Source organism: Rhinolophus hipposideros, assembly GCF_964194185.1.
Source record: "Rhinolophus hipposideros genome assembly, chromosome: 6".
Classification (NCBI taxonomy): Eukaryota; Metazoa; Chordata; class Mammalia; order Chiroptera; family Rhinolophidae; genus Rhinolophus; species Rhinolophus hipposideros.
The window spans coordinates 51,759,621-51,778,567 of NC_138052.1; the positions used below are offsets into that span (position 1 = coordinate 51,759,621).

The 18,947-nt window shown below is 36.7% G+C and overlaps 1 protein-coding gene across 7 annotated transcripts in view; it reads left to right on the plus strand.

Moving 5' to 3' along the window:
* The first annotated feature begins 6,642 nt into the window (after positions 1-6,642).
* Positions 6,643-18,947, plus strand: part of MTX2 (metaxin 2) — a 57,766-nt gene continuing 45,461 nt past the window's right edge. For 3 of the 7 annotated variants that reach the window (XM_081052335.1, XM_081052331.1, XM_081052334.1), the window contains exon 1: positions 6,672-6,882. Coding sequence is in view for 1 of the 7 variants with exons in the window: in XM_081052330.1 (XP_080908456.1) it covers positions 6,843-6,882 (40 nt within the window). In the remaining 6 variants the exon portion in view is untranslated. Of the gene's footprint in view, positions 6,883-18,947 lie in introns of all 7 variants that reach the window. The other 4 variants (XM_081052336.1, XM_081052333.1, XM_081052330.1 and 1 more) reach the window with 3 other exon arrangements.

An 18,947-nucleotide genomic window follows, 5' to 3' on the forward strand; every position in this document is an offset into this window, starting at 1 on the left:
ATCATAAGAAAAGTATGTAGGTGACTTACATGATCTTTAAACTGTTGTTAGATACTAAAGTAAATTTATTATAATTATTTTAAAATTTATTCTTAGATATAATCTTTGTTCACTCTGTATTCATCTCATTTTCACATACTGAGATTATTTTCCATATTTGTGTTTATGTATGTGTGCAACTACATGTACACAGGTGCATTATATATGTATATATAGGTATATAGGTATATAGGTGTATAGGTATATAGGTATATATAGGTATATAGGCATATATATGGACATAGGTTCTCTTTTCTCAGGTATGGGGGATTTTAACGACAAATCCTTTGGAGAAAATTGGAAGAGGGAGTCCTGTGTGGAGAAATCGAATTCTCTTATCCCTTCTTAAGTTAGTGAAAGATCTTCTTATTTGAGTTTTTAATACTTCAGCCTTAAAATCCAGTTCAGATTCATCTATTGTGCTTTGAGTACTTCACATACAATATCTCTTTTTCCTGAATTGGAGTAGTAGTTTGATGACACTACTATAGGTACAATTTTAAACGAAGCAGAAGCAGATTTTTGGGGGTGTTTCTTATACTTGGAGTTAGATTCTTTACTGACAGTAATATACAGACAAAACTAAATAGAAAATCTAGATAAAACTCATGTATGTTCATATGAATGACAGGGTTCAACAGGGAAGAGAGGAATATTCAGTCACTTAAAAAAAACTTTCCAGAGAGAAAATGGGAATCATTGCTATGACTGGCAAGAGGTGCTGCAATCCAGTTTTAGTTGTTTCTATTCCTTTTGAGTTCCTGTGTTTTATTTCTAGGATACTGTTTAAGAAAAAAAAAAAAGAAAGCTGATAAGATACCAAATATTTCACACTGAAATTTGAACTGAGCAACAGCTTAAAATGGTTGCTTTTAATTTTGAAGAGTTATGTAGTGAGATGTTTTCATTTTATCTAGAAAGGAAAAAAAAAAAAGGATCGCCATGCACAGAAGCATGTTACTTGTGTCTCTGAGAGATTGTGAGGTTCAAACACATGACAAATTGTTCATTACCCCTTTGAACACTTAGATATTTGATGAACTGTTGGGCTCTTGAAAGTGTAGTTTATCCAGCTCAAGGAGTTATTTTTCGTATACATAAGTTTCAGAAAGGCATTCGGTATCCTGGCAAGGGCATTTAGCTTACACTGAAGAGTTGTGTTAGCTATGGCAACACAGCGACTTAAAACATTTCTTAATTAACATTGCCTATGACTTTAAATAGGTTTGGATGCTCTTTCATAGCCCTTATCACTGTGTTGAAATGGCTTGTTTGCTTGTCCACCTTCTCAATTGTATCCATGTTCTCAGATTGTATTTCAGAGCAGACACTGAATTTTGTGCACCGTGGTATCTCCATCATCTAGCTGTGGGCTCAGCATTACAAAATGGGGTCCAATAATTACCTGATGAATGAATGAATGAGTGAATAAAACTGATGCTCTGATATAGATTTTACTTTGAAAAGAAGGCAAAGGAAAATGACAGCCATGTCATTTGGCATAACCGTCTAGATTCTGACTTTACATCAGAGGTGACCCATTTCTCTATCATGGGAACCTTTTTCTCAAAATGGCTCCAAGTGCTTAAGAGTCCTTCCAAGTTTCTGCTCAGGCCCATCTCTTTGCCAGTTGTTTGTGACATACATGTTGTAGACAGGTGCCTTAATTGACCTTCACCAACTCTTCCACTTTGTTTAAAGGTTATGAGGTAAAATATGACAACTCAGATAAAGTCTAAAACCAATGCCAAACCATCGTCAAAAGCAAGAATGTCTACAACCAGTCTACAAAGTTTGCCAGTTACTCCCGTTCAACACATCATCCTGTATTAAACAGTAAGAGTCTCACAATGAGATGTGTCTTGCCCATTTGCAGTCTTAAATAAGGGCATATAATCAAACAATAATATCTTTTGGATGTTGTTCTGTCTGCACATGTTCTTCTCTTATTATTATTATAAGAGTGACTCTCTGCTATGGAACATGAAGCTAGTTTAAGACAGGTTCTTAGCAGTATAATTAAGGCAGTATAATAACAAGGCCTGGATGTAGACAGGTCAGAGCACTTCCTATAATATCACCTTTAAAAAAGTTTTTCCAGTATGATAAAACACTTTTTCTCTAAACGATAAAAATGGCATAAAATATTATAGAAAATTTAGAAGACAGTAAAAAAAAAAAAGAATAAAAATCCCACCCCCTTGATACAACACATTTGAGAAATCCCACCCAGTTTTTTTCATATACATATTTTTACATAATTGTATTCACAATAAAACACACTTCACATTGTGCCATTTTTACTTAACATTGCATCATTCATGTTTTCCATGTTGTCATGTTCACACACATAATTTATAGCTTCAGAAAGAATATATACTTGTTAGCCAGCTCTGGAAGGACATTATATCCCCCAAGGAATAAGACAGTTTTTGTGTTTTTTTTGTTTTGTTTTGTTTTGAAAACCTGTAAATTTACTGCTATAATGATTTAGGGTTGAGTTAGCTCGTTACATGTAGTATGTGAAAGTAGTCACTTGCACATAAATATAATAATATAATAAATATATATACATAATAAATATAATAATTCTGTTGAAGGTATCCTGAGCTCTTTATTTTAGTTAACACAATCACCGGAATTTCTCTTCCCCTCCCCCATCTGGGGCTGTGAAGGAATCATTACATTTTATTACTCCCTTTGTGAAGTGAAATGAAAAATATTAAAGAGCTTAAACAACTTTTCTAGTTTTAAAACAAGCATTGATTCTTCTTGTAGACCGTGGTACTATGGTTTTGGCTGCCTACCATCTTTTCCCCCATTTTCCTTCTTGTAACAGGTTTCATTCCTCCCTGGCCTGGTCAATCATTGAACCCATTCGTTTGGATAAAGTATTTAATCCAGAGGTGAGAACATTCAAGCAATTACAATTCTTCCCTGGGATTAATATATGGAAGGTGGGGTTGCCAGCTAGGAAGATGTCAGGTTGGTGCTACTAGCAGCTATATTTCCTGACACCTGGGAAAAGGTGTGTCTCCCCTTAAAAGGAACAAAGCTGAACGGAGATAAGAGGTGAAGAGAGAGACAGAGAGCAAAAGCACAAGGTCCTGGTTCCTAGAGTAATTCCTTTGGTTCTGTGAATTACCCTGGTTTCTTTTCTGCCACGATGAGGCAATAAACTTCAATTTATTTAAGCTAGGTTTAATTGTGTTTTTATAACTTGCAGCTAGAAAAGTCCTAACTAATTCAGTTCCTGTAACTGCAGATAAGACGTTTATCAACCACCAGTGAAGAGCACCCTCAGTAGATATAGTTAAAAGACTCAGTTCCCAATAATAACAAAGCTTTGAAAGTGAGGCAACATACATATTCTGCCCACTTTGGCAGAATAATTTGGAAATTTAGCATTTTAATTTCTCTTGAAAACCAATTAATATTCAAAGAATCTAGGCCCACTATAATCAATAATGTAGATACTTGCCAAAGTGTCGTTCCATATGTCTGTAGTTCATGTGAAGGAATCCTAGCCTAAAATACAGGAGGTTGGGATCAAAGAGTGAGAAAATGGCAATGACTTAGTCCTGGATTGGCCATGATTTCTTAGGAATTATACAACATGGAATAAAGATAAGTTGAGAAATATAAGGAGGAATGGCTGCCACATTTCTGTACCCTTTAAAAAAATCTTTGTGAACCTCATGTTAGATTGCTTATATTTGTCTACAGTTCCATTGTTTTTAAAGTGAAAACTATTAACAGATGAACGGAAAAACTCTGGGGCATAGACTGGCTACCTTAGTGTTTTAACTTTGTTAACATTCTACTTAGATTGATTGAATTAACCATAATTAATTCTGTTGATGAAGGCTGGGAGGGAGGTGGACTGACTTCATAAAAAGGCTAGAATTTATTGTATTATTGACATATAAATTATATAATTTTGAAGGCATCTCAGCCAAAATTTTTCTCTTACAGGCAGTTTTTAAAAAAGAAAATATTTACGTTTAGAAATTAACATTCTAAAAAACATATTAACATTCTATCAGAGAAAAAAGAAATTCAGAGAAAATGCCTTAGTATTTTAATCTTAATAAAGTTCATATGATAGCTGTATATTTTCTATAATGTAGTAATATAAAATCTAGATTAGAGACCTGAAAATATTCTTATGACAGAACAGTTTTGTGAGAAAAGTGATTTTATTAGAGCAAACAATAAGGCTGTTAAAGTCATGCATTAATATTTTAATTGTGTGATTATCCTTTTAGTAACATATGGATTCCCTAGCACTTTTGTTTTATAAGCTCATTCTTAAAAATTCCAGTGGCTTGTTTTCTTGTATTTTCCTTAATTGTGGTGATTTTAAACAGATCTTCAGTTTTAAAGCTGCCAGTTGTTCTAATATAGATGCATAAATATATTTTCTCCAGTTGGCTATTTATTACAAAGACAGCTTGTTTGTGGGTACTGTCAAGACATCTGCATTTTATTGGATTTAATTTTTAGTAATAAAGACCTCCCACATTATAGATTTTTTCCAGCCTAAATTAGCCTGTGTGGGAAGCAAAGGAACCGTCAATCAGGGAGAAAAAGTGAATACATATGGCACTGATGATTCTGTTTCCCTGGCTACAATGAAGAAAGGGTTGAGCACAGACAGTGCCCTCAGCAGATCCCTGGTTCTTTCTCAAAAGCTTGCTAGAACAGAGTTGGTGTCAGTCCCAACCCAGTACCTTTCAGCCACCCCAGTTCATCCATGTGCCATGCACTAAGCCATAGACACTTACTGAAATTTCAGGGGTACATTTGCCTTTGCCTCGTCTTGCTCTGTTTCTCTTGCCTGTATGCCCAGTCCCTGGCTCTTGCCATGGTTTTCCACACTGGGGGTTCAGTCTGCCCTTTTGAACTTGTTGGATTTTGGTTACCTCAGTCCAATTTTCAGTACTCTCTAAGGACTTTGGTTCAGTTTCCCACACAAGCTCTACGACATGGAGTAATCTAAAAAACAATGCATGTGTCAAAACATTTTATCTTCAGCTTTTTAATGGTGATAAACCAAAATTGATAGTAGAACTTAAATAGGTGATGGATCTTTTTCACTTTTAAAGGTTATATGTAATTCTCCACTGTGTAGAGAACAGACAGGAACTGAAAGATTTTCTTTTGATTGACACAGAAATACCTGGAACAGTTAATTTCTCTTGGTTCATATTATGCATGGGATAAAAAGGAGGAAACTGGGCATAGTATATACTCTTTACTATCAGTGTTACCTTCCTCAGCACAAACAGAAACTTATTATCTTAGCCTCTTGTCAATTCTGAATCTCAGACAGTGAGAAGATGCTGCTTCTTAAAACACTGCTCTGTTTATGTCCATGCAAAGCTTTTTGGGGAAATTTAAATTTAATTTAACAAGTTTCAGGGTTGCAGAGGGTGATGCAAATACTGATAAGATTAGTCCTTAAAAAACATGAATTTACTGTAGTGGGTAGAATTGTACGCCTTTCCCCCACCTCCTGCTGCCAAAAAATAACAAAGAAAAAAACGATAAATTCAAGTTTCTAATCCCTGGTACCTGTGAATATGACCTTATTTGGAAATAAGAGTCTTTGCAGATGAAATTAAGATGGGGTCATACTGGATTAGGGTGAGCCCTAGTTCAATTACTGATGCCCATAAAAGGGAAATTTGGACAGATATAGGGAGAATGACATGTGATGATGGAGACAAGAGATTTGAGTGATATATGTTTAAAACCAAGGAAGGCCAAAGATTGCTGGCAACCCCTAGAAGCTACAAAGAGGCAAGGGGAAGGATTCTTTCCTAGATGCTGGAGAGGAAGTATGGCCTACCAGATGCTCTCTGAAGTCTGTTTCACTTGTAATATTTTATGCCTCTAAATCTGTAACATATTCTGATTTTTCTCTAATTGTATGTATATAATTTAAGAAGTTATTAGGTTAAAGGGTAAAAAGTCATTTAGGGGTTTTAGTGTTTTTTCCTCTTTCTGCCCCCCCCAAAAGGGGAGCAGCGTGTGTCAAACTAGAGAATGTATTTATTCTCCAAGATGAGCTTCATTTGGGGTGCAGAGTGGAAGGGCAAACTCAGCTGAAACGCTGCTCAAGTCTCTTTCCCCGTGGTAAGCAAGGAAATAAAGTAATAATTAAACACTAATGTCTGTCCCTGGACTAATCAACCTAGCAGTATAGTGGCACAGAGGAAATTAACGTGGGCCTGAGCGGCCTCCCTAAGCAGGCAGTTTAAACTCTCTGAGCCCGTTTCCTTATCTGTAAAATGGCGATAACAATATCATCTTCTGGGTTGTTAAGAGGATGAAATGAAATGAAATAGAACGCTATATATATTTTTTAAAGTGCCTGGTATCTAGTGTTACTTAAAAACGTTCTTGCTTACAAAATCCTCGCTTACAGAAAGGATACTAAAAACCTCTGGGGTCCCCCTGCCCATACCCTGGGGTCGTCGGAAACCAAGGACCGGCGACCGCTCCCCGGCCAGGCCCTGCCCCGGATCCCACCGCGCGCGGCCCGCGCGCCCGGGGGGAGGAGAGCGGAGGCGGGGCCGGCGGAAACGCTCGCGCGCTGCTGTCAGCTGCGCCGGAAGTTCCTGTCCGGGCCTGGCGGTAACCTTCGGATCCTCGCCTCCTTCACTGCCGCGGTGGTGGGCTCTGCATGTCCGAGCCGTTGCCAGGCTTGTTAGCTGCCCGAAGTCCCTCAGGTTGCGGAGGAGGACGCTAAGAATCGCGGGGAGAAGGACCCGCGGGCGCAGGGCCGCCCAGCCGACATGTCTCTAGTGGCGGAAGCCTTCGTTTCGCAGATCGCAGGTAGCGCGTGGCCGCAGACTGCAGACGCGGGCCAGGGCTGGGGCGGGGCAGCCGCGAAGAGCAGCGTGGGGTTGAGGGCTGCAGCTTTCCCCTTGCTTTGTGGGCATTAGATGCTGGACCCAGGCCTATGGATGGAGGCGGGTACGGAGTACCTCATCACAGATGAGGAAACTGAGGGGGAGACCCTTAGCCAAGGTCACCCTGCACTGGTAGGAGGCACGTTTGCTTCTCCTGGGCGGTGCTTTGTCCAGCTCTCTGTTTGGTCCGGAGAGGCTGGTGTGCGTGGAGGAGGCGGTGGGTTGGGATTGAGGTGGGGGGCGTGGCCAAACATCCCGAGGCTTCTTTGTAAGAGTGGGGGCAGCCTGATCGCGGGACCTAAACTTTAAGGTGATTGTTACTAATGAATAGCCTCTGGCCATTGAGGGGCCACCGGAGTTCTTGTTTCATCTCCAAGCGACACAATCACTGCCATTACTAGGTCTCTGGGATTAATTGAAACATTTTTAAATCTACGTGAACTTTTGAGAAACACCTTTGCTTTGATAGACTGAACATTACTGATGTAAATAGACCTGTACTTTTTTTGTTATTGAGGTTTGTATTTACTGTAGTGAAAGAAATTAAATATTGTTGAGAAAGTGAGGAGACCAGACATACGTATTGTAGGTTGAGGAGTAACAGTTCATCTTTAAATGGAGTTACTCTTCTTAGCAGTGTTTTTCAGTATGAGTAGAGACAGTCACCAGAGTGAATAGATACATTTGAAATAAGGTAGTATTTTGGAAATGGAAAATACTGAGTATATCATAAAATTTGCCAAAATGTTTTTAAGTGCCCTGCATTTGTGTGAGCATACATTTCTTTTTTTCGTTTTGTCACTTAAATACACTGTTTTCTAGGAGAGAGGGAAGCTCCCACTAGATTGCAAACTTCCTGAAAGCAGGGATCATACCAGTTTTGTGCCCCGTTGTGCCCTGTGCCCCTGTCAGCTCATGCTCATGACCTGAAATAATGAATAATATTGAGATTTAAAATAATTATCTATATGTTTACCATTTATTTAAAAAAGTTAGGTCATTGATTTATTTTAGATTGCTGCTATGTTAAAAATCAACCGTTTCACAGTGTATGCTGATATTGGTATACTGTATGCATGTGTCCCAATGTGTGCTTTCTTTTAAAGAAAAAAATGATGAATGTCTTTTAATAAACTTTTAATAAGTTTGGAATTTTGCTTCAGTTTGTGAAGTTTAAGAATTTCTAGGCATTTTATCTGTCTGCCATCTTAGCTATTTGTAATGATCTGTTACTCTGGGAGGAGGCATTTAAAGATGGATAATTCAATAAATGGTGTTGGGACTTCTAGGTCATAAGACTGCTAGAATAAATTCCAGATGAATTAAAGATCTACATGGGGAAATGCAAATGGACAGTGAACATATGAAAAGATGCTCTTTGTCACTAAAAGCAGATAACAGTTTTTCTACCTTGTCAGATGGGGAAAAATGAATATGATAATTTGAAGTACTGACAAGGGCATGGGAAAACAGTTACCCTCAAATTATTGGTGAGTCTGTAAATTGTTACCACTTTTTGGGAACGTAATATCACTATATTTATTAAAATGCAATCCTTTGACCCAGAAATTCTTCAGGGCATTTATCTGATAGAAATGTAAGGACCCGTATTTAAAGAAATATACAGAAAAAAGAGAATCACACAGCGATACGAATTATAGCATTATTTGTAATAGCAAAAAACCAGAAGTGTCCTAATTATATATCAAATTGTGGTATGCCCACATTATTACAGATACTGAAAATGAAGAGTACACCTATTAAATATATTAGCTTGAAAGCTATGCTTATTTTAAATAAAAACAAGTTATAGAATAATATACATATAGTATGAATCCATTATTAAATAAATAAACCCTATTTAAACATGCATATATAAGCAAAAAATACATAGAAGAATATTCAATTAATTTTAATTAGTGATTTGAGGGTAATAAGGGTAGGGCATTGGTAGAGGGTAGAGAAACTATGTTTCTGAACTGTTTGAATTATTATAGTGAGAATATTTTACTTCTGTAATTTAAGTGATTGTAATTTTAAAAATTTAAAAGGTTTTATTTTGGCAAGCAGTGAAAAAAGGGCAGCTAAAATAATAGTTTGTATGAAACCCTATGTTTGACTCGTAAGTGACTTATAAGTAGAACTCAAATCCAACAGCTTCAGAATATTCTATTTCTGGCAGTAATAGGATTTTGTTGGAAGAGGTCAGTCTTAAAAGATTTGAGATATATACATATATAGTCCTATGATAACTGTTTTTGTAGTTGAGAGCTCTAATTTTTAATGTATTTAACACTTTGCTCATTATTCTTCATTTCAGTGAGTGTGAGCCAACATACTGTTTGATATTTCTTTTGAAAACATTTAAAGGCATCTTGCCTTTCTCTCTCTCTCTCTCTCTTTCTTTCTTTCTTTCTTTTTTTTTTTAAGCATTTATTTATTTGAGCAAAAGTTGTGGGCCAGGGAGACACAGATTTAGGCAGCATCCTAAATTGTGCTCCCCTTGAAAGCCTTTTCCATAAGGACACCTTTTTTGGAAGGCTTCTCTGAACTCCACAGTTTAAGCGAACCGCTTCTGTCTCTGTACTACCAGTATGTCCCCACCAAGTTCTCAGTTCTTACTCCTTACTGTGACTCAGACTTATTCTCTCCATCTCCACTGCTTTTCTGGCTTGGATTACTGTAGTAGTCTCTGAATTGGTTTCCCTGCTTCCATTCTGGTATCCTTCCAATACAGTCTCCATATTGCAAGTCTCAGTGGGGTTTTGTTTGTGTTATTTTTATTTTCCTAAAAATGCAAATGTGACTCCTCTTGTTTTAACACCTTCATTAGTTCCTCATTGTCAGTAGGTGGAGTGAGGCATATAAAACACAGACTTACTATAAATTAGTCCAAGTCTGTCTCTCTAGGCTCATCTCTTGCCATTCCTTTTCTTGAACACACTCGCCTTTCTAACCTACTTGTAGTGTCTATGTGTTGCCCTCTCCCTGAAATGTCCACTTTGCTTGGATAACTCCTGTTTGTCTTTTAAGGCTCTGGGCACATTTTAACCTGTAAGTCTACCTGACATTTTTCTCTGTCAAATGAGAAAGGTTTTTTTTGTTTTGTTTTTGTTTTTTAATATTTTCCTGAAAACATGGCCATTGTAGAAAATGAAAACAATCCAAAAAAATATAAAGAATAAAGTAAAAATCACCTAAAATCATAACACCCAGATTAAGACTTTAAAATCCCATCCTCATAATTTAAACTTTGGTGAGCAAAGTTATCTCTTTCTCCCTAAAATTATTTTTAAAAAATGACAGATAACAAAATATGCATACTTTTTTTAAATAACCTGTTTTGTTAAATAACATACTGAGATTTCTTTCCATGTCTGAGTGGAATTATACATCATCATTTTTAAATGGTTGGATAGTATTTGATTGTAGTGAAACCATAATTCATTTTCATTTCGTCTTATTCTGATGGGTATTTAGGGTGTTGTTTTGATCAGTTCAATCAGAGAAGCAGAAGCAGTAGGATCTCTGCCTCTATCTCTATCTCTGCGCGCACACAGAGAGAGAGAGAGAGAGAGAGAGAGAGAGAGAGAGAGAGAGAGAGAGAGAGAGAATTGGTTTATGCTGTGGGGCTTGACCAACCAAGTACCAAGTCTACAGACAGGCATCCAGCAAGGGGGTATCCAGAAGGAAGAGAGAGCACGGGCAGTACCTTAGGTGCTGCTTGCAGCGTTTGATCTCAGCTGATTAAATCAGGTACACCCAGGATAATCTGCCTTTTGATTGATGTCAAGTCAACAGATTAGGGACTTCAATTACATCAGCAAAATCTCTTCACAGCAGCTCGTAAGTTAGTGTTTGAATAACTGGGAGAAGGTGTTTTGTATGCTACAGAATGGCTATTGCCTCCCTTCTGTCTTCCCAATGTCTCCTAGAGAATATTCCTCGAGGCTCACCCTAATCAGAAGCATAGTGGAAAGGGAATTCTGGAAAATGTAGTTTAGTCTAGCCAAGTTGATGCATCCTAAAGCACAGATGTATATGATTTTTCTCTACATAAAGAGTGCTTTTGTAGACTTATTTGTGTCTGCTGAGTAGTTCCTCTGGATAAACATCTGAAAGTGGACGAGAAATTTGAATTGTTCTTTTAACTTACTAATATGGAACGGAATGGTAAATTGTGATTTTGAAATAGTAATTTAGATCTCGAGATGATGATATGGTAGACTTAGAACTTTAAAAAAAGGATACAAATAGTCCTGGATATTGAATGGTTTCGAAATCTTTTATAACAGCCTGTGTATTTTAAATTTTGACTTGCCTTTTTTCTTGTAATGGAAGAAAATATATTTCTTCCAATATATTACTTGAGTTTCTGTTTAAAAAAGTTTTTTTTTTTTTCCAGTTGTCAGTGGGTATGAGTGTATTTAGGGCAGGATTGAGTAGCTGCATTTATGCTGTGTGACCACATTTGGAGCAGTCACTGAAGCTGAAAGGATGGAATACTGCGGTGGATAGGCCTGCCTCACTTGCCCATCCTGTGCCAGGAGTGCAGGCTGCAGGGCTCCATAGTGCCAACAATCCATGCAAAAGAAAGAGAGCGAAGTATTGAGCACTAAACAGGAGAAACCTTGAGAGTTATCACCTCCTTCAACTTGCTTTCACACTGCCCATGGACTCTGGAGTGCGAGTCAGACCTGGGTACTTACTCAACCACTTACTAAATGTGTGACTTTGGGCAAATGACTTGCCTTTTTAAACCTTTTATTTGCAGAATGGTGAAGATAATTATAGATTATTTAAAGATAATGAAAAATATGTAAAATGCTTAGGATTGTGTCTGGCACACTGTAAGCACTCAGTGTTCATTAATATTATTGTTAGCTGTTTACCTATCAGTTTTTCTCTTTTACTGGGTTCTGCCTCTAACTTCCTGTGTGAAGATATAAATCTGGTCAAGTTTTTAAAAGTTATTTATAAATAGAATATGTAATTTATTTCAATAATATAAAACATCTAAGTTATTACAATGGTTAAAATTACTCCTATAACAAATTATTCTGTTTATTTCAAGATTATACATTTCATGAACTCCAGTCGTGTTTCTCTTCATTATAAAATTGAATTTTTGTTATAGGTATATATCAGGGGTGCCAAAAAAATATATATGCATGACTTGTATTCATCTTTTGTTATTGGTATATATTGAGTATTACAATTTTAATACAGTCTTTTTCTTAAAATATGTATACATTTTTTTGGCACCCTCTGTATATATATTATGAGTCATTTTCAGTAGAGGCCTGTTCATTAGACATTGCCAAACAGTTTTAGCCTTAAAAACATAACTGATAATTATGTGATTACTGATATTACGAGTAAATGTCCAGTTTTGAGCCCCTGTGCTAGATGATTTATATACATAATCATGAATACTAACTATTGGATCCTGTTAGATAGGTGGTGTTCTTGTCTTAGATGAGGAAATTGAAGCTCCCTTAGTAAGAGAGTATAAAGGTTAGGAACAAGATGATTGGAGTAAGACAGAAAAACTGAGTTCTAGGCTTGGCTCTGCCTCTTGTTTTATGGTCTTGGGCAGACCCTTCTAGGTCACAGTTTCCTTATTTGTAAAAGGGGTATAATCTATTTTAAATATATATTAAACACCTAGTATAGAGGGGTATGTATTAAATGTTCAATATATGGTAGTTTCTATTATTTTATTACCCAAGAGCCTTTGAGGATGTTATCCCATTACCATTTTGGACAGCAGAAAATGTCCAGTGTCTTTATTTTTATTAACTTACATACCATCTTTTCTGAATGATCTTATTATTTTACCAGTGCCTTGCTATATTTTAAGCATATTGGTTAATTTCATTGTACTGTCATTATTAATCTTTTGAAATCAGGACAATTTCTGTCTGTTCTTTATTTAGAAGCTCAAAACTATATAAAGGATGAAAAAAGAAGACTTGGAATATTTCATTTATCTCATTGTGAGCATGTGGGTGCTTAATTATTTAAATTTATTAATAACTTCAGTCTAGCAGTAGCATTAATTTGTAGTATGATTTGGGAAAGTAGTTTTATGGGTTCCATGAAACCTATATGTAAGCATCCTGAAAGTAAGTATAATCAAAACAGGCATGTTTAAAAATTTTTGTTTTATCAGTAATAAAGTGTTTCTATTCCATCCTGCTTCCACAGAAGTCCTGGGAAACCTGTACTTTAAAAGCATTTCACAAGAGTTCTAGGGGCACAAAGAAGTGGAAAACATAGGTTAAAAGTCCTTTGTAAAATAGAAGTGATCTGTTGTTCCCAAGGTTTATTGAGAATGAAGAAAATGATAATCAAGGCTCTTGTATCTGCATGTGCTAATATCTAAGGATGATAATTGCAATAGATAATTAAAAAAACACACAACACGTTTAATAATTTTGTTCTTAAAAGTAAAGAGACTTTGTTAGTTATTTATGCTCAGTTTTCTGAGGATTCTCCAATATTGAGGAAGGCACTGAGGAATTATTGAGAAGTTACTGAACTGGCAGTCACATTTCAGAGAACCTTTTTAAATTCATATTAGTTACATAAACAGTCTCATACTGTAGTGCTTATCAAGCTGGCACATGTGAAGTAGATATTGAAGGGGCAGATGGAGAAGCAGAGCATGGTTATCCTTCATAGTACAGGCAAAGTGCAATTTATTGACAGCAGTGTGGCCTAGTTTATCATACTTGTATTCATGAATAGGTTGGAACCCAAATTCTTAGAGGCAGTGTTTCGTTGCCTTTTAGAAAACTTTGATAATGATGTTATGATCACTTGAAAGGCTTGTTTCGGATCTTGAAATAGTCCATAGTTAAACATAATGTGAGTTTTTATTTTCTTACATGCTTTATTAACATTTTATATTCCAAAATTACATGATTTTTAGTTTTTAACTTAAAAGATTTTGGTGATAGGTGCCCCATAAAATTTGTCTGTCTCGTTTCTGGAAGATATTTGAGTTATTAACGTTAGCTCAAGCTTTCCATATTTGAGTGAAAATTGAAAGAAAACATCATCAAACTTCTTAACATTTTTCAAACATCTTTGAAATTTCTTGATAACTAGTTATGAGACGGATTGAAGATATCAAATGGAGATGAGATATTAAATTCAGGCTTCTCATTTTTTTGTTCAAAGACAGACGTTACAATATTCAGCAAATCCAGCTCCAGACATTTATATGTAGAAGTATTTGCCTTGCCAGTAAGAGAAATGCATGTTTTAATTTTTTAATGCTTTGTAACTGATCCTCTATTCTTGAACACTTTTCTTATTTTTGTATGCTCTATAAATGAATCATGGTTTTGAACTTTTCTACATCAGTAATAAAAATGAAATTTGATTGGCTAGTAATAAAGAAGATGTTTTTCATAAAAAAAATCATTTTACATGGCAGTTCCCATTAACTAACTGCTTTAGCAAAATAGAACCATAAAAGGCATCTCATTGTGCTTACACATTTAGCTATGTTTTTGTGCTGATTGTATATTTTTATCTCTAAGAACTTTTATAAACCAAAGAAGTTTCTTCATGACTTAACCTGCCTTTGGATTTAAAAAAAAAGACTTTTGTTGTCTATAGTTGTGTATATTTATCCCAGTGAATACAGTGTCCTTAGATATTATAATAGAATTTTCTCCTCATGTCATATTTCATGACCTGGTCAAACTTAGAGCCCTGACTAGAACCTCATACAAATAAATTGTATCATTTGTTAGACAGGAAGAGACCATCGTTACTCCCACATTTATTTCTGTAAGGTAACATTGGCAGGTGATGCTTTAATGATGCTTAAATGAGGCCTTTTATTGACCTTCTTTTCTTTTGATTATTAGCCTTTATGTTATAGGAAAATGTTTTGGAATCATGAATTATAAGTAATATTCCTAATTTTCTTATTTTATAAATTTAAAAAAGATACATCAATAAGAAATAGGGTAAAAATAAAAGTTACTATATGTTTTTCATTAGACACTTGTTATTTTTATTATTGATCAATTTAACATTCTGGTTTGGCTAGTGAATAAGAACTAGTTATGTAAAGTTATCTATGTAAGTGGTAATTGATATTTATTCTTTAGTTGAGATTGTGAATTATTCTTTTTTTTATTTTTTTATTTATTTATTAGTTTCAGGTGTACAAGACAAGGTAATACTTAGACGTTCATCATTTATATCCCTCACACTGTGAACCCCCCTTCCCCCATCCACTATCCCTCCGACCTCACACTGAACCATCACATTATATATATAAAATTATAGTTGGCATTCATTAATGTTTAGCTTCTGGTGCACAATGCTATGATCAGGCATCCACAGTATCCCTGAGGTGGTCTCCCAAATAGGACGCATGTCCATTGGATACCCAACAAAATCTTTACAACATTATTGAATACCTTCCCCAAATTAATTTTCAAAAAAACCCTGAGGCCATCTTGTGGTTACCGGCTGCTTCCAAATCCCTTCACCTTTCCCCTTATCCCCAACCCCCCCCCCCACCCATCTAACAACTCTCGGTTTTTTCTTTGTGTCCCCAAAACTGTTTCTGATTAGTTCATTCACATAGTCTTTTCTTTAGATTCCATATATAAGTGAGATCATATGGTACTTGTCTTTCTCTTTCTGACTTATTTCACTTAACATAATGTTCTCTAGATCCTTCCATGTTGCTGCAAATGATAAGATTTCTTTCTTCTTTATGGCTGCGTAATACTCCATTGTATAAATGTACCACAGCTTCTTAATCCAGTCATCTACCGATGGGCATTTCGGTTGTTTCCATATCTTGGCTATTGTGTAAAGTGCTGCAATAAACATAGGAGTGCATACAGATTTTTGAATTGGAGTTTTGGATTTCTCCGGGTAGATGCCTAGGAGTGGAATTACTGGATCATAGGGTAGTTCCATTTTCAGATTCCTGAGATACCTCCATACTGTTGAGATTGTGAATTATTCTTGATGTATTTTCTCCTAAAACATATTTCTCCTTCTTACCATATACTTGTACTGATTTTCCCATAGTGTCATTTAGTGGCTGTTGGGGAAGGTAAAATAATTTTAATATAAATATTCAGAAAGGAAGATATGTTTTAGAAATCATAGAGTGCAGTTTAAAGACAAATATAAAATATGTTTCATTATTTGCTGTTTTGGATTGTATAGGTAAATAACTTTACTGATCTGCTTTTATGGATAGATTATGGTAAGATTTGAGTTTAACTGGCATAATTAAGTCATTTTTCTCTTGGATTCTCTTTTCTTCTCATTTCCTGAATAATGTCATCAGACCAGAATTTATGGGGTAAGCCACTGTGTTCAACTGGGTTCCAAATTTGGGGACGAGAGGCCAGGGAGCACTGCTGTGGTCAGGAAGTTAGAAAGTGAAATTTCAGGAAGGTGAAGTTTCAAGGTAATGGGTTAATAAAATAGAATTGGCTGGAGGGTAGGTGGAAGTTTCAGAATCTATGCTTGAAGCAGTAAAGTGGAATTTATAAATGTAACATGGTCAGGAGTTAGTTTGGTAACTGATTGAGATGAACAGAGGGAATTCTGAGGCTTCAGATGAATCAACATTTAATTCTTTAATGATAAGTCTGTGATCCAGGGTAACTAATAAAATTTTGACTGTTCAGTTGCTGTTGTAGTGTAGAAACCATACCACAAGTTAGGGGTGTAAATTTTATTACTACCTTGATGGATCCTGTGGGTCAGTAATTCAGACAGGCCACAGGAGGATTAGCGTGTCTCTACCTCACAATGTCTGGATGCTCAGCTGGAAAGACTCAGAGGCTAGAGGTGATCCAGCAGTGGAGGGCTGGAAACATCTGGAAGCATCTTCACTCACACGTCTGATAGTTGATATTGGCTAGGAGCTCAGCTGGATTGTCTTCTGCGAGTTTTACACCTGGCCTCTCCATATGGCCTGGGCTTCCTCAGAGCCTGTAGCCTCAGGATAGTGAGACTTTTCTCCAAACGCTTGTGTTCAAGCTAACAAGGGAGAGAAGCTGCACCCCCTTTTATGACCCTGTGCTGGGAGTCTTAAAGCATCACTTTTACCATGTTCTGTTGGTTACAGCAGTTACAAGCCGGCCCCAATGCAAAGGGAGGGGAATTAGACTTTTCTTGGTGATGGGAGTGAAGGGGGCTTGGAGGTTCTAGTAGAGCTTGTGGGACAGGAGATACTGTTGTAGTCATCTTGAAGAAATATAATCTGCCCCAGTTACCCGTGTGTATGTGCTGGTGCAGAGGGCTCAGCTGAGTCATTTTAATTAGAGCTGGGAAGTGACTAGTCCCACTCAGGACCTAATAGAAGTTCTAAAACTGGACAGGGGTGAATGGGAGGCGGGGGTGGGTACAGGGGGGTGTATGGGGGGCGGGTAGGGTGGTACTGCACACTGCAGTCAGTTACCTGTGGAGCCCTCTACACGAGCTGGGTTTGCTTTGCGGCGCACTTCCCGCCTGCAGCCACGCATGCGCACACACATTTTTTTTCCTTACTAAAGGCCTGTTTTATATGTGAAGGTCAATGGTAACTCTGAGGCAAGTATATTTTTTAAACATTCCGTAGATGATTGAATTGAGCACCTCTGGTTAGAACTATTGAACCACTTGGAGAGAAAGTGAGTTCATGAGTTTACACTGTTGAATTTAGTATACTTATCGAGATGTTATCATTCCTTAATTTGGTTTGATGGTTTTATTTCCAGAGTTATAGCAATTTTTTGCTGTCAGATGTCTTCCAGGCTTTAGATAGCAAACGACCTGTTTGTATTTTCTACAGGATGTTTGTTAAGTCGAATACCTAAACGAATGAAGCACGAATACTCGCGTGCTCTGCTAAGTGCTGGGGTACAAAAATGAGTAACACGATTCTTGACTTTCATAAACTTACACCCATTGAAACACATAATTTCAGTACAAAGTGGTGAATTCTATAATAGAAATGCTGATTTAGGATGCCTTTACCAAGCATTTTACCTTCCTTCTCTCAAACTGAATTAAGGGTGTTAGATTTTTAGTGAACAACTCCTTTTCCTGCCCCCCATCTTCTGTCTGTCACACTTGTGATTAATTTTTGGACCTAGTTCAGATTTCATCTCCCCTTGTGAATTCTTCCCTGTCTTCCTCAGGCAGATTTTATTTCTTCAAGAGGATTCCTGTAGTGCTTTGGATGTACTTCTGGTCTGATGCTTATATTCATAATTATTGATTGAGTACATTCTGTGAGCTAGAGACTGTATGTGGCTCTTACATAATTTATCCAATTTTATTCTTCCAACAACCTTACAAGGTAGGTAATGTTTGTCCTTTTTACAGATGAGGTAATTGAGGCAAGAAGAGGTCAAGCAACTTGGCCAACCTCACTCAGACGATAAGTTGTAGAGTTGGGCGGGGAACCCAGGTATGTCTGTGTTCGAGACCTATGATTTGCCCCCGCACCACCTGTATTCACGTATTGTATTGTAAATGGTTGTGTATCTGTCCCCTCTTATTCTCACACTCCATGTTCCCAGCTCTGTGTCCCTCACCCACTCAACAAAATTAGATTCTAGAAAGCAATGACAGTTTTATCTTCATCTTTATCTTTTTATTATAGTCTCTGGTACATTTTGAAAGTTTAATAATGTGTGTGTTCAGTTAAATGCTGTACATATATTTTTTTTTCCTTCGTCTGTGAGGATTTTCTACCCTGGCTCCTATTCACGAAGGGATTCTGTGATGGTTAGGTTATGTTATTTTATTTCTAGTGGGTAGTTTTTTTTTGTTTTTTTTTTTGATTCTGGGGCATCTTGCAGTTCTGCCAAGATTTCAGGAGGTCAAATCCTTTGTATGGGATCCTTTGTTTCAAGGCTAGCTGGGAGGAGTTAGGGAGGGGTTCTTTGGTTACCTTGTTTAATGGGAGAGAGTATGTGTAAAGTACTTAGAATAGTGAATACA